Source organism: Myotis lucifugus, unplaced genomic scaffold, assembly GCF_000147115.1.
Source record: "Myotis lucifugus unplaced genomic scaffold, Myoluc2.0 scaffold_418, whole genome shotgun sequence".
Taxonomy (NCBI): domain Eukaryota; kingdom Metazoa; phylum Chordata; class Mammalia; order Chiroptera; family Vespertilionidae; genus Myotis; species Myotis lucifugus.
In genome coordinates, this window is record NW_005871466.1 from 790096 (window position 1) to 806774 (window position 16679).

At 42.0% G+C, this 16679-nt stretch overlaps 1 protein-coding gene and 1 pseudogene across 1 annotated transcript in view; one reads left to right on the forward strand and one right to left on the reverse strand.

Moving 5' to 3' along the window:
- The first annotated feature begins 2255 nt into the window (after positions 1–2255).
- Positions 2256–4441, forward strand: LOC102426228 (annotated as a pseudogene).
- Positions 4442–7480: 3039 nt separating this feature from the next.
- The window catches only part of GALNT11 (polypeptide N-acetylgalactosaminyltransferase 11), a 73903-nt gene continuing 64704 nt past the window's right edge, over positions 7481–16679 (reverse strand). The window contains exons 10-13 of the mRNA XM_023743891.1: positions 11497–11715; positions 10127–10231; positions 8772–8909; positions 7481–8350 (exon numbers count right to left, since the gene is read on the reverse strand). Of these exons, the coding sequence (XP_023599659.1) occupies positions 8219–8350; positions 8772–8909; positions 10127–10231; positions 11497–11715 (594 nt within the window). The 3' untranslated portion in view covers positions 7481–8218. The remainder of the gene's footprint in view (positions 8351–8771; positions 8910–10126; positions 10232–11496; positions 11716–16679) is intronic.

Genomic DNA, 16679 nt, shown 5'->3' on the forward strand with positions numbered 1-16679 from the left:
TACTCTCCATGTTTTCATCCACCTACGCTTGTGAATCTTTGTTCTCAGTGATGAATTTTGTTAAGTCTCCTAATAGGAGTAGCCTGACGGATGAAAGTAGTAGCTCCTGCATATCTCTGAAGGTCACGAAATATAAACCTGATGTAAAATCTCTGTCATCAGTGATGCAGCAGCAAAAGTCCCACTGACAGTATCAAACGGAGTCATAAAGATTTCTGTCGGACTATCAGTGTACATGCATACATTAAAAAATAAATGTATTTTTCATCATCATATACTGTGTTTTTGTGCTCGAATGAGTTTTATTATTTCTTCAGTAGGTGTAACATGTTCTCAAAAAATTAGGGTTGGCACGCAGAAGAATTCTGAGTCAGAGATTTTGCTGGTTTTGGCACGCACTCACAAAAAGGTTGCCCACCCCTGCCCTAGGGCATTCTTCCATTGATTTTTAGAGAGTAGATGGGAGGGGGAGAGACACAAAGAGAGAAACCTCAATGTGAGATGTGAGAGACAAGCTTGGTTGCCTCCAGCACATAGTCAGCCGGGATCTAGCCTGCAACGGAGGTACGTGCCCTTGACCAGAATGGTGATCCTTCAGTCCATGAGCCGGCACTCTACCCACTGAGCCCAAGGGCTAGGGCTAAATTTGAAAATTAGATGGAGGGCAGCATTCAATTTGTAGATCAAATTGTGAAGAATTAATGTCCTAAAATATGAGTTTCTTAATCTGTGAATATAGCTTTCCATTTATTTAGGTTGTCTTTATTTTCTCTCAGCAATGTTTTATACCTTTCACTGTTCGTATTTTTAATGCTACTGTATCCTGCAATTACCATTATTTTTCATTTTGAACTCTGTGTTGCTACTATATAAAAATACAATTTTTATAAATTGACCCTTTATTTTGATCCTGATAAATTTCCTTGCTTTCTTTTGCAAGATCATAAGCCTTTTCTCCGGTATTACTGTCACAAACTACTGATCGATTTTGTAATGTTAAAGCAGCTTTGGTGTATTGCTTTTAAAATTTCTCACAATGTCAAAATTTCTCAGAAGTTTTCCAGAAGAGGCTATGTATTATTGGGATAGTCTCCCCTCCAGTGTTTGATAGAACTCATCAGTGAAGCCATTTGTGCCTAGAGTTTTCTACATGGGAAGGTTTTTAAACTACAAATTCCATTTGTTTCATAGCTATCGACTATTTAGGTATCTATTTCTTCAGAGAAGTTGGGTAATTTATTTCTTTCAAGATATTTGTCCATTTCATTTCATTTATTGACATAAAGTTGGTCGGAATAATCCCTTATCCTTTTTTAAAGCACTTTTAGTTCACAGCAAAACTGAATGTATAGAACACACGCACAGCCCCTCCCCCTCACCAACACCCTGCATCTGTAGTACCTTCCTACCAATGATGAGCTTTTGTTGACACATCATTATCATCCAAAGTCCAGTTACACTAGACCAGCCGTGGGCAAACTACGGCCCGCGGGCTGGATCCGGCCCGTTTGAAATGAATAAAACTAAAAAAAAAAAAAAAGACCGTACCCTTTTATGTAATGATGTTTACTTTGAATTTATATTAGTTCACACAAACACTCCATCCATACTTTTGTTCCGGCCCTCCGGTCCAGTTTAAGAACCCATTGTGGCCCTCTAGTCAAAAAGTTTGCCCACCCCTACACTAGACTCTGCTTTTGGGTTTGTATTTCTATGCACATTGACTAACGTATATCATACACTGCCGGAAGCCGGACCACCCTTGCTGCTTGACACAGTCGCTGCGGGGAAGAAACATATGCACAGCTTATGATTCAAGGGTGTATATGGCCTACTGTTCTTAATATGTTTGCTCCCCTTCTTAGCGCTATGTGTTTTAACCAAGGTCACCTCTCTGAGAAAGGTTGTTTCCCCAGGTGGGGATTTTTATCAGTAAAACCCCTTAACTAAGTTTTAACTACGAACAATCACGCTTAAGCTACATAATCTTTACTCCCTGGAATGGAGATAACAAATGCCCTAACCTTTGGAAAAGAATGGATAGGATTAAGATCAACTGGTATAAATACAGATGTAGCAGCAGAAATAAACACAGAACCTGGCTGGAGATCCTGGCTAGAACCTGGCTAGAGAACCTGGCTAGACTGCTGATCAACTGAACACTGTCTCCGTGTCATTCCTTCTTCGCCAGATCTGTCCACACCTTTGGGAACCCCTGGACCTGCTGGGGTTGGACCCCAACAATTGGCGCCCAACGTGCGGCACGAACCCACGACCGAGATTAAGAGTCTCATGCTCTACCGTTGATAGCTGTTTACTACTTGGAATCAGGGAAGTGCCCGGAGTCCTGCCGCTGCCATGAACATGTCGGCCCCCAGCGCACTCATGAAACAGCTGCCCATTCAGTCCACGGCCGGGGCTGTCCCGGTCCGCAATGAGAAAGGTGAGATTTCGATGGAGAAAGTGAAGGTGAAACGTTATGTGTTGGGAAAGAGGCCAGACTATGCCCCTATGGAGTCCTCAGATGAGGAGGATGAAGAATTTAGTTCATTAAGAAAGCCAAAGAACAAGAAGCAGAGCCTGAGGACCAGGAGGAGGATTCATCTAGCGACCCCCGACTACAGCGTTTGCAGAAGAACCGTATTAGTGAAGATGTAGAAGAGAGATTGGCTCAACATCGGAAAATAGTGGAACCTGAAGTGGTAGGAGAAAGTGACTCAGAAGTAGAAGGAGATGCTTGGCGCATGGAACGAGAAGATAGCAGTGAGGAAGAAGAGGAAGAAATTGATGATGAGGAAATAGAGCGGCGCCACGGCATGATGCGTCAACGAGCACAGGAGAGAAAAAATGAAGAGATGGAAGTCATGGAAGTGGAAGATGAAGGACGTTCTGGGGAGGAGTCAGAATCAGAGTCCGAGTATGAAGAGTACACAGACAGTGAAGATGAGATGGAGCCTCGCCTTAAGCCAGTCTTCATTCGAAAGAAGGACCGAGTAACAGTTAAAGAACGTGAGGCTGAAGCATTGAAACAGAAGGAGCTGGAGCAGGAGGCTAAATGCATGGCTGAGGAGAGACGCAAGTATACACTCAAGATTGTAGAAGAGGAGACCAAAAAAGAGCTGGAGGAAAACAAGCGATCCCTGGCTGCACTGGATGCGCTGAATACTGACGATGAAAATGATGAGGAGGAATATGAGGCATGGAAAGTTTGAGAACTAAAGAGAATCAAGAGGGACAGAGAAGATGGAGAAGCGCTTGTGAAGGAGAAAGCAGAAATTGAACGCATGCGAAACCTGACTGAGGAAGAGAGGCGAGCTGAGCTTCGTGCAAATGGCAAAGTTATTACCAACAAAGCTGTTAAGGACAAATACAAGTTCTTACAGAAGTATTATCACCGGGGTGCCTTCTTCATGGATGAGGATGAAGAAGTATACAAGAGAGATTTCAGCGCACCTACCCTGGAGGATCATTTCAACAAAACAATTCTTCCCAAAGTCATGCAGGTCAAGAATTTTGGGCGCTCTGGTCGTACCAAATATACCCACCTTGTGGACCAGGACACCACCTCCTTTGATTCAGCATGGGGCCAAGCGAGTGCCCAGAACACAAAGTTCTTTAAACAAAAGGCAGCTGGGGTACGAGATGTATTTGAACGGCCATCTGCCAAGAAGCGGAAAACTACTTAAAGGTCAATTACTTATTCTTCCAGCTGTGGGACACAAGGGCAAGTCTCAGTGTCTGGACCTTTGCTTTCACTGTTATTTACATGGGCTACGTATCCAGCCTATTGGACCTACTGCCATACTTGTGACACTGGGTACCCCAGTTTTGGAAGGTGCTTTGTGCGGTTGGGACTCATGCTGAGAAACCCATATAAAAGCACTACCCAGGTAGGATTATCCCCACTTAAAATTATTTCTGAGAAATCTTCGTTTTCATCATTGCTCTGGCTTCCCAAATTTACTTGGGACTGTTCCAAGTTTTTTCCCAGCCCCTTAGCTTGGGTCAGAAACATACGCATGTAAATGGACAGTGCATTACTTCTACCTTACAGGAAATCTGAGCTCATTGAAACCTGAGCATTTGGGGTTTTTCTTTTTAATGCCTGCTTTGGATATGTTAAATTTTTTAAGAAATACAATGCAGAGGGTTGTACAGCAGCCAAAAGGCATCGGGCCTCCTGTACAACAGCCTCTGCCAACTCAGTCTGGTAGAAGGATACACAAACCAGACAAGAGTTTTACAAGATCTAGTAATGATGTGGGGAAGAGGTTGTGTTTTCTATCTTTCTAGAAGGAGCAGTGCAGACAATTTGGGTACCAGAGCATTACGTGCATCACCACAATGGACCCAGAGAAGCTCCTTGTCCCATCATTCCAAAGACTTAGAGTTGCCCCGATGACAGAAAAGTGGAAAAGAGAAGAAAAGGAAGGCTATGCAAGGGACTGAGGTACCAACATGGGGTCAGCTGAAGAAGTTAACAACTGAGGCCCAGCAGATGGTAGAAAAGCAAGAAGTGGAAGCTACTCTCTCAGCCAAGTCCGAGGACTCTGAGTAAATTCTGAGGGAAATTCCCCGAGGTACAGACATTGGAACCCTAATCTAACTAAACCTAAAGCCCTCGTCAAATGGACAGACTTACTTACAGGAGCCTGGAAGGGACCTGATGTACTTTTAACCTGGGGGAGAGGATATGCTTGTATATTTCCACAGGACGCAGACTCACCTGTGTGGATTCCAGACCATCTAGTCTGACCTTATGTCACACCACCCTCCATCTCCGCCTCATCCTCCTCCTCCCAGTATCATCCATATCAGCCGACCCAGAGGGCACAGCTGACTCCTCCCTGGACACCAACACCACCATCAAGCACGGCCCCGATGGACCCTTTGATCCAGCCCTCCAACGCGCTGACACTTCGGGAAGCCCATCACCAATGACGCCGCCCGCTAGCCAGATCAACAAGGACAACCAAACCACTGACTTGAGGACAGCTGAAATCCCTTGACTGAAGAGGCCAGCAACCTTCTACAGGAACAAGGCTCCTTGTGCACTCCATCCACTATGTTTATAACTATGCTCGCTATCATTGCCTATCAGTCTTCTTCCAAGTCTTGAACAGCCCAATCCGAGAGGTGGCCTCTGATTTACACGCGCTATCATTTAAAAAATAAAAAAGGGGGAATTTGCCGGAAGCCGGACCACCCTTGCTGCTTGACAGTCGCTGCAGGGAAGAAACATCTGCACAGCTTATGATTCAAGGGACCTGGTGTATATGGCATACTGTTCTTAATATGTTTGCTCCCCTTCTTAGCGCTATGTGTTTTAACCAAGGTCACCTCTCTGAGAAAGGTTGTTTCCCCAGGTGGGGATTTTTATCAGTAAAACCCCTTAACTAAGTGCCAGGGGGTAATCACTTTAACTACGAACAATCACACTTAAGCTACATAATCTTTACTCCCTGGAATGGAGATAACAAATGCCCTAACCTTTGGAAAAGAATGGATAGGATTAAGATCAACTGGTATAAATACAGATATAGCAGCAGAAATAAACACAGAACCTGGCTGGAGATCCTGGCTAGAGAACCTGGCTAGACTGCTGATCAACTGAACACTGTCTCCGTGTCATTCCTTCTTCGCCGGATCTGTCCACACCTTTGGGAACCCCTGGACCTGCTGGGGTTGGACCCCAACCATACACAATAGTTTCACTGCCCTAATAATCCTCTGTGCTCTGACTGTTCATCTCTCCCTCCCTTTACCTCTGGCAACCACCCATCTCCGTGGTTTTGCCTTTTCCGGAATGGCATACAGCTGGACTCATACAGGAAGAAGATTTTCAGATTGGTTTCTTCCACTGAATATGTATTCAAGGTTTCTCCATGTCTTTTTGTGGCTTGATATCTCAATTATTTGAACACTAAAAAATACCCATTGTCTGGATGCACCACAGTTTATCCATTCACTTACTGAAGGATTTCTTGGCTGCTTCCAATTCTGGGCAATTATGAATAAAGCTGCTGTAAGTTAGGTTTCTGAGGGAGTGTAAGCTTTTAACTCCTTTGGGTAATTACCAAGAAGCTTGATGGTCAGACCAAAGACTAGGGCTTAGTTTTGTAAGAAACCACCAAACTGTACTGCAAAGTGGCGGCGCCATGCTGCATCCCCCCAGCAGGAGGGCGGTTCCTGCTCCTCCTTTTTAGCATCTGGGACTCTAGGAAGGCTGCCCTTCTCTTTACTGATGCTGGTCATTTGTGTCCTTTTTCTTTTGACGAGAGGTTTCCACTTTTGATGTTCTCAATCCAGTTTTTGGTTTCACTAATTTTCTCTACTTTCATTTGTTTCTGTTCTGATACTCAATATTTCTTCTGCTTCTTTGCTCTAACTTGCTCTTTTTCTATTTTCTTAAGATGAAAGCCTAACTCACTGATTTTTAAACCTTTAACCCTTGTCTAATCTAGGGGCTTAGTGCTGTGAATTTCCAAGGACTGAGTTAGCTGCACCTACAGTCTTTGATATGCTTTCATTTTCAGTCAGTTGAAAATAGCCTTTTGCATATATATTTTATATTTTATTGGTTTTAGAGAGAGAGGGAGAGAGATAGAGAAACATCGATCAGTTGCCTCCTGCACGTCTCTCACTGGGGATTGAGCATGTGCCATGACTGGGAATCAAACGGGTGACTTCTTGGTTCATAGGTCGATACTCAACCACTGAGCCACACCAGCCAGCAAAAGTAGCCTTCTGGTTGCTTCCGTGACCCACAGGCTACTGAGGCGGTGTGACTGGTAGGTTTTCCAGGATCTTTATTATTTTTATCTGGTTTATAATGTTTCGTGAGCTGAATCTGTTGTCCCAGAAGATACTGTCTTGGTAGATGTTTCAGGTGTACTTGGAAAGAATTACTGTTTCTGAGTGGATGGAGTGTTCCCTGTTACTTATGTCAAGTTGGTTCACAGTATTTTTCTACTTGTTTTATCGCTATTGAGAGCTGTGTGGAAATCTCATACCTGTAGACAACGTTTCTCCTGGAAGTTTGAACAGGTTTGGTGGCTTGTATTTTGAAGTTCTGTTGTTTGGGATTATTTCCTCTTAATGAACTGACCCCTAACAACCTTCTTTATCCCTAGCAATATACTTTGCTCTGAAACCTCCTTTGACTAATATAAATACAGCTACTCCAGATGTCTTGCAATTACTGCTCAACATGCATGTACTTTCTCATCTTTTTATCCAATCTAACAATCTCCGCCTTCTACTAGGGCATTTATTGATTTTATTTGGCTTAAATCTGCCAGCTTGCTGCTTTTTGTTTTTGATTATGTTCCCATCTGGTCTTTGAAGTTGAAGGACTGATAAAAAGTTTGGGATGCAGATATATTATTCTCCAACATGTTTCTAATATGATGCTTAAACTGCTTTGTGATTCAAGATTTTAAAAACTCTTTATATTTGGGCATGTAATACATACACAGGATTCCTAAATTTATATTTAATTGACATAAAAATCTTGACCTCTAGATCCAACAACCTATTCAACAACTCTACCTGTATGTTTCACAGGCAACTTTAGTATCCAAATTCACATACCTTCAGTTTCAAACTCCTAGTTCAAGCCTAGAAACTGAAAATTCCCTACAGTTAGAGCTGCACATGGTTCATCAGCTGAATCCAAGTTTATTTCTTACCATGCATCACAGACATAGGACAGCTCAGACCTGAGTCTCCACTACAAAAAGGTAAATAATTAAAAGGATTCTTTATTTTAAATGTCTATAGTACCATAATTCATGAAAATAATTTATAGTAGTTAACCACCCCTTAAATATGATCTTATAAACAATGTATGGATTCAGTCAGTTTGTTTAAAGTTAACTAGTCTGCTATGAAGTCTTCTAAGAAAGGAAATCATGACACATTCCATTCCATTATTAAAGGGGATTAAAAAGCATAAACTAATTTGAATAGACCTAGCAATTTCCTGGGTATAATCCTTCTGTATAAACCTGACTCTTTATATTAAAACTGTATTCTGATTTCCTACCATTAAATAAGAAGTTCCTTAACAGTGGCCTAGAAATGACCTCAACGTCACATACTTCTTCACCGCCTGATGGTCACTTGGTGCTCCGAAATGGACAGTAGAGTATGTCTGCTGTTTCACGTCTGCTGATCTTCCCAGGACAAGCATTCCATTCCAGTCATCGCATCCGCCTTAACCTTCCAAATGCCACTGCTGTGAGGAGGAGCCATCACAGATTGCCATAGCAACATAGCCTTTGTGACTCAGTGGATCAACCGCTTTCAGGCACTGTCCAACTGACACCTGGTACAGCCGATTATTCTTCTGAAAAATGAAGAAAGAGGTAACTTACAACACTTACTATCCAAATAAGGTAAAGAAGATACAGTGATCCAGAGAGATGTGGAGTACTTAACACATTGCGGACCAATCACGAGAATTCTCACTTCACATTACACAGTGTTTTACAAAGTATCACACTTTAAAAAGATATTAGATTGTAAGAACATGTAATAAATAACTTCAAATGCAATGGGTATTTAATTTTAATGCATGCCTTTAACATTTATGTAAAACGTTTTTTGTACTCGTTCAATAGAAACCTATCTGGCCACTGGGTAAAGCCAGCAATAAAACCACTGGTCCGCAATGTGTTAAGAGTAGGTACAGGATGCTGCAAGCTCAGAACACCCTTCTACAGGTGGACTATGAGCCTCCTCCCATCCTCCCTGAGCAAGCGTCTCACCCCGAAGGTCCACTGCTGGGATCCTCCCGACCCATGGCACTTCATGAGTCGGGGTGGGTCAGATGATCGAGTTTCTGACATATCCAGGCAAAGGAGATTACTTAAAACCAATTCATGCTCTTCATTATAAATCCAGATCTAAGGAAGAAAAGAAAAGATCAAAACCCCAAGGCCTACACACAGCAGTCAAAGAAAAAAAAAAAAGCATCCAAATTGGAAAGGAAGAAGTAAAACTATCCGAATTTATAGATGACATGCCATTACATCAGAAAGCCCTAAAACTCCACCAAAAACTATTGTGCTTTTACATACCAATAATGAATGCTCATAAGCAAATAATGCCATTTATAATAGCATCAAAGGAATAAAATACCTAGGAATAAATTTAACCAAAGAGATAAAAGACGTACACTCTGTAAGACATGGATTATGTTTCCTTAAGCTAGGGAAACAGAAGAAAAATAAACAAATGGAACTACACCAAACCAATAAAGTTTATGCACAGCAAAGGAAAACACCAACAAATCAAGAAGCAACTTACTGAATGGGAGAAGATATATGCAAATGACACATCAGATAGAGTTAATACCCCCCAAAATACAAAGAACTCATACAACTCAACACCAAGAAAACAAACAATCCAATTTAAAAATGGACAGAGGACATTCAGACGGACAACAATGTTGGCAAAGATGTGGAGAAAGGGAGCCGGGTGCACTGTTGGTGGGAATGTAAACTGATGCAGCCACTATGAAGACAGTGTGGAGGTTTCTCAAGAAAATTAAAATAAAACTACAATATGACCCAGCAATCCCGCTTTTTGGGTTATTTATCCAAAGAAAACAAAAACTCTAACTTGAAAAGATATCTGCACCCCTTACAGTAGCCAAGATATGGAGGCAACCGATATGTTCATCAATAGATGAATGGATAAAGAAGATGTGGTACATACATACAATTCAGCAATAAAAAAGAATGAATATTGCCATCTGCAATGACAGGGATGGACCTAGAGGGTGTTATGCTAAGTGACATAGGTCAGACAGAGAACACAAATAACTCATGGTCTCACTTAAATATGGAATAAACAAAAAACAACAATAACAGATCCTCAGATACAGAGAACAAGCGATGGCTGCCAAAGGGGAGGTATGTTTGTGTGTGGGGGGTGCTCTTCCTTTGCCATTTCTCACAAATTCACATATCTTTCAATTCATTCTATGTAACTGCAACGTTCAAATAATGCTCTAAAGGAACAAAATGCTACTATGATCAGATTAAAATCTAACGTCTGCCCTCCCTTCACTGAAGGACACCCTTCAGGGACTGGCTCTGAATACAAAGGCATCGCTCACCTGGTTCGGGTCACTGTAGTCACAGGCCTTAAGCACTACTAGGCCTCCCTTCTGACTTGGGCGGCTCTGGGCCACCAGACACTTGCCGGTCTGGAGGTGATAAAGCTGTAAAAGAAAAGAATGTTCATGAAGCCCAGCATCGAAGAAAGACCAGTGCTAGAAAAGGAGGTGTGGGATGAAATATGAAAATATTATTCCAGTAGTATGAATTCCAATGTCATAAAAGCATTTTATATTCCTAAATTCTAGCTTTAGTACATAGGAGCATAACAATAGACTTCAAGGTGATAGGCAATTTTAACAACATATGCAAGCAATGTCACATGGAATTTCTACCTAAAGTTACAGGTTTACTGGTCTCCTATAGGGAAGGAAGAAAATCAAACTATCATTTTAGCACTAAAATAGATAATTGGGGGAAAAAGAACAAAGGTATAAAGCAAAGGAGACACTACATAAGTAATGTAATGTACATGCTGAACTGGAGATAAATACAGTTTATAAATGCCATAGGAATTCTAAAAGTGCGATGCGTAAGAGAAGCAAAGCACAGGGTCTCAGTACAAGGACGGCTGTAAGCACCAAGATGAGTATGTACAAGGCAAGAATAATGCCAGGGATTAATTACATGGACATACACTGGTAACTAATTTTCATTAGCAGAAAACACCTAAGAACATCTTGATGATTTTTTAAAGTCTTAGAACAAGTAAGGGGAAAGCTCTAGGCTGAATTCTGGCCACTTAGTCGTTGGCATTGTGAAAGAACCTGGAGGGGGAGCACCTTCTTTGTAACAGGAGAAAACTGGGCAATAATGACAACATTACACAACTTTCAAAAAGGAAATTCTAAGAAACGATTCAGGAAAGCGGTAAGCATTTCTGGCTAGATCCTTAACATTTAATTGTGAAGAAATTCTCTAAGAAACAAAAGGGAACATCTAAACAAATGTGGTTGGTCAATGGGTTTTCTGCTCAGTTCAGATCATCGGATATGAAATTTCACCTTGTACCAACACTTAGACCCTAACCCACCTTTTACTTCTGTCTGCAGTCAATTCCCAGAGCTGAGGCCAAACAATATATAGCTGCCCCAATTTCTTTGTTTTCCTAAATTATCAGGTTTCTGCCAAATACTCATATATGTATCTACCTACAAAAGTCATGCTCTTATCACTGGCAGTAAAAGATCTGAAAATAGGGAAGATATTAAAATGTCTAAGGTCTTACACCTGAGTAGAGGAAATTCTCATAAAAAGAACATAATGGAAGACAAGCTAAAGGCTATCATTAAACATCTGTTAAGTCTATAATGTCACTTACTATATCATACAACATTAATGAAATACTCTGATAAGATTACTTTCTTACCCTTCCACGCTGAAGGATTTTGGGGCGTTTTGGCCCTCTGTTGATAAAAATGGGTTGCTGGGGTTTGGCATTGGGCCCAGATATCTGCATCTCTGGGTAAATGCTATCCAAATACCATTTAAATGATTTACAACCCAACTTCTTCCTCAATTCAACACGCTCACTGACATTTCCATAGCTTCTTGTCCTCAGATCAGGTCTTAAGGAAAAATACTGCTCCTGAATTTGAAAAAGAAAATTGAGAAAGGGAATGGATTTTTTGTTAAAATGAGTATCATCAATTACATCTGAGGTTTAAAGAATTGAAAAAATGGATGAGCAAAAATATTTTTCATGCCAGTGTTTTCTTGATATTAACAGAAAATGTCAGTAGAAAGTTTTTACACAATCCTATATAATAAAAAGGTAATATGCAAATTGACCATCACACCTTCACACAAGATGGCCACCACAAGATGGCCGGGAGGAGAGGGCAGTTAGGGGTGACCAGGCTGGCAGGAGGGCAGTTGGGGGGGACCAGGCCTGCAGAGGAGCAGTTAGGTGTTGATCAGGCTGGCAGGGGAGTGGTTAGGGGTGATCAGGCTGGCAGGCAGAAGCAGTTAGGGAAAATCAGGCAGGCAGGCAGGCGAACGGTTGGGAGCCAGCAGTCCCAAATTGTGAGAGGGATGTCCGACTGCCGGTTTATCCCTCAACGGTTCCCAGATTGGAGAGGGTGCAGGCTGGGCTGAGGGACAGCCCCCCCCAGTGCACGAATTTCATGAACCGGGCCTCTAGTTAGTTCCATAATTGACAATGATTATAAGACATCTTAAATTGCTTCTAATGCACTTGGAATTGATGAAACAGGCTATATATGAGGTTAGCAGTTTTAAACTGTTTGTCAGGACTCTATATTCTTTAAAACTATTGAAGACTCCAAGGAGGTTCTGTTTCTGTGAGTTATATCTATTGATATTTACCATACCAGAAGTTACAATTCACAAGTTTAAAAACATTTAAGTCATTAAAAAATAAATCCAGCCGAAACTGGTTTGGCTCAGTGGATAGAGCGTCGGCCTGCGGACTGAAGGGTCCCAGGTTCGATTCCGGTCAAGGGCATGTACCTTGGTTGCGGGCACATACCCAGTAGGGAGCGTGCAGGAGGCAGCTGATCAATGTTTCTCTCTCATCGATGTTTCTAACTCTCTATCCCTTTCCCTTCCTCTCTGTAAAAAATCAATAAAATATATTTAAAAAAAATAAAAATAAACTCATTGCCTATTAACATAACATGCTTGGAACAAAACATGGAGTGAGAACAGTGACACTGCTTTGTATTCCTGCAAATCTTTTTCCATGGTTAAAAAGAACTGAGCTGGATTCTCATATGTCTGCATTCAGCCTGTAAGTTGTTAAATATATTTTTAAAAATACAAGTTAATGAAAATATTTTAATAAAACTATTTCAGATAATTATGGTGACATTAAACATTAATAGCTTTTATTTATTTTTTTTATTGATTTCAGAGAGGAAGGGAGAGAGATAGAATCATTGATTGGTTGCCTCCTGCACATGTCCACCCCACCCCACTGGGGATCAAGCCCACAACCTGGTCATGTGCCCTGCCTCCCATGCTGGAGGCTAGGGACAGTAGTTAGCATAATAAATGCAGGAGGTCCATCAAAAGGTTGATGGACACCTTCAGCAGGGCTGAGGGTCTGCATATGATTGCCTGCTGCCAGACAGCTGAGGGCAGTTTCCCCCAACCTGATGGTCCTTTATTGTTTACCAGGCCTTACCTTTGATACATATATCTGCTTTCTAGAGGGCAAAATGTATGAATAAAAAGCCCTGGGTACAGAGATTCATGGAGCTCAGTTACTAAAGCTAAGCCTCCCTGGCTCCCCCGAAAAATGCCTCCCAAGTTCACATTTCGTGTCTAGTCTCTTTATTAATTTACTCACAGCCCCTTCTCCAGGTTCCTGAACCCTAGTAGATGCAGGATAACACCCTGGCATTTATGCGACCTGAGACAAGGACATCTAGAGAAGAAGATTATTCGCCTGAGCAAAAAGAAGTTTTCCACCAGTAAAGGTGGGGATCACCGGTAAAAGGTGAGGGGGTCCACCAGTAAATTCGGTGGGGAGATTCACTACCCGTAAAGCCTGCACCAGCTTTGGAAGCTGCAAATCCAGACTGGGCAGGAACGTCTTTTTCTAGCCAGACTATAATGGGGAAGAATTTGGTTCAAAGGCAAAATACCATTGTAAATTTTTAGCTTGTATGCTCAAGGATAAAGAAATTCTAATGTCATTAGGCACATTCTTAAATCATGCTCAAGGAAAAAGAGTGCCATTGTCATCTTTAACTATGTGGGTTCTTGTTCAAATTGCAAAATGCCTAATTCATATTGGGAATCAAAAGTCCCCACCGGATCCGCCTCTATTATGGAGAGACTCCACAGCTAGAGAGGGCGGAGCTATTAACACTCTCACAGGGAGACTCTAATGCTTTGTTTAAAAATTACCATAGGGCGCCTTGGGACAGGCAGATTTTAGCAAATATAACTTTAAAGCTAGTCAATGCCATGGAGAGCGGAATAGGAAAACATTCAGGAAAAGAACTTTGATTTATTTAGTCTTGTTGATCTGTCATTTTCTATTAAGCATGCTTTTAATTTAATAAGAAAAGAAATGCAGCCAGATCATTTACTGAATTTCCCCAGAGGAAACAGGAAGTGGGGGTTGGGAGACACGTGCTGATCCTGTAAAATGGACGCCCACTCCCGAGAGTGCTACGAAAAGTCTCATCTTTGCCATGATTTTTCTTTCCCAGTTTGTCATTTAAAAGTTTTACAGAATTAAGAAATGCATCTGGGATTTCTGTACTCGTAAAGAGAGAAAGCTGGCTTAAGACAAATGCGCGCACCATCCAATTTCGGATTTTAGATAGTTCTGGGCTAAGTTTAACTCCCTTTACGGATGATATAGAAAAACCAAAGACTGTTTTTTCTCAAAAAAAAAAAAGATGTCGGAGATAACCCAGGGAAAGAATACAGGCAGGTTCTAAGCAACAAGATTGGTGTTTCCATAATAAAGAGTAGTTTTTGAATAGTAATAGACCGCATTCCAAAGTTAACATTAAGGCCACTAGAAAGTCAGTAAATTATCTCTGCTACAGAATATGCCAAAGAAAATGCCTTGGATAATAATAATTGGCTTTAAATCTCAAAATTGTTGAAACGTGGATGTAGCTAAAATAAAGAATTTGTAGTAAAGCTTTTCAGTTATAATTATAGGTATATTAATAGTGGGGGTTTGATCCTTGTTGGAGGAAGGGGCTGGTTGCCCTTCCCCCGGCAGAAAGAATGTGGCAATTTTACATTTAAATAAACCAGGCTAGGTCAAACCTGTCTCACCAGCCTCAAACAGTTTTCCAAAGTAGTTGGCAACTTAAAACTTTGGAGTTTACTGAATTAAATAATAAAAAACTTGTTGAATATATAGGTATTTTGAAATGACAGATACTGAAATGTTAATCTGAGTTTGCCTCATATAAAAAATCTAGAGGACAGCCGAAACCGGTTTGGCTCAGTGGATAGAGCGTCGGCCTGCGGACTGAAGGGTCCCGGGTTCGATTCCGGTCAAGGGCATGTACCTGGGTTGCGGGCACATCCCCAGTGGGAGGTGTACTTAAAACTTTGGAGTTTACTGAATTAAATAATAAAAAACTTGTTGAATATATAGGTATTTTGAAATGACAGATACTGAAATGTTAATCTGAGTTTGCCTCATATAAAAAATCTAGAGGACAGAATTGAATCTATTAATTAAATATGTTTTGTATTTTAGTTGAAATATGTTCTTAAAAAAAGTGTAAAGTTAGGAGAAACCAAGATGGCGACATAGGTAAACACCTGAAATTGCTGCCTCGCACAACCACTTCAAAAATACAACTAAAAGACAAAACATCCAGAACCACAGGAAGGCTGGCTAAGTGGAAATTCTACAACTAGAAGGAAAGAGAAAAGCACACTGAGACTCAGAGGAGGTGCGGAAGTAAAGTGCAGAGGTACGGAGGCGCACGTGGAAAGGGCTGGTAACTGAGGATGCGGTTGTCTTTTTGAATCGGGAGGGAGACACAAGCTCCCGACTGCTCTGAACTCCAGTTCCGGGCGAGTCTCTGGGGATCCAGACTCATACAGGGAGAAACTGGACTGTCTGACATCGGGCGTAACTCAAGGGCAGCCTTCTCTCAGAGGTGCTTGCAGTGATTACCGGGACACTGAGACGCGGGGCCTCTTAGGGCAGGGCTGAGGATCAGCCATAGCTGCTTGCTCCGCCCTGTTGATTCCCTGAGACCCCGCCCCACCCAAGCTGTGCGCAGAGGCTTTTGCATATGAATGGCCTGGCCCTTTGCAATCTAAAATTACCTAACAAACTGCAGCTGGGTCAGAGAGACCCAGAACATCCAAAAGAAGGCCCAAGGCCCCACAGCAGCTTGCATTGCTTCACAGCTGGGCCTCATCTGGGCACCTCCAAACCCCAAACAAAGAAGAGGAATCTGCAGATCTCTCCTTAGCTCTTGCTGGGTAGCCTCAGGCAGAGGCTAAATTAGCACCTCCTTAGAGATCCAAGAGCCAGTGTACCCAGTGGTCAGAGTGGGACCATCCAGATTACAACTCCTCAGATCCATAAGGGACACACTCAGGGGGCAGACTCAGTGAGCACCAAAGCCCCACTGAAGCAAGTCTTGCCTCATAAGGGTGTCTTCACAGAAGTTCTCCCACCGTAGACACAGCTGACTCTCACAGCCAACTGGCCTGGAGGTCAATTCCTCCCAGTGATACCTACAACAATCAAGGCTTAACTACAACAAGACTGTGCACAAAGCCCACAAAGGGGTGCACCAAGAGTGTCCACCTCAGGTAATTGGGGAGGCTGAGCCACTGGGCCCTATAGGACACCTAGCACACAAAGCCACTCTACCAACACAGGGAAGCATAAAAAATGCGGAGACAAAGAAACAGGTCACAAATGACAGAAATGGAGGAAAGCAAACGACTGGATATAGAGTTCAAAACCACACTTTTAAGGTTTTCAAAAACTTTTTAGAAACTGCCGATAAATTTAGTAAGACCCTCAAAAAGTCTGGTGAGACCGCCGATAAATGTAATGAGACCCTCAAGAAATCTAGTGAGACC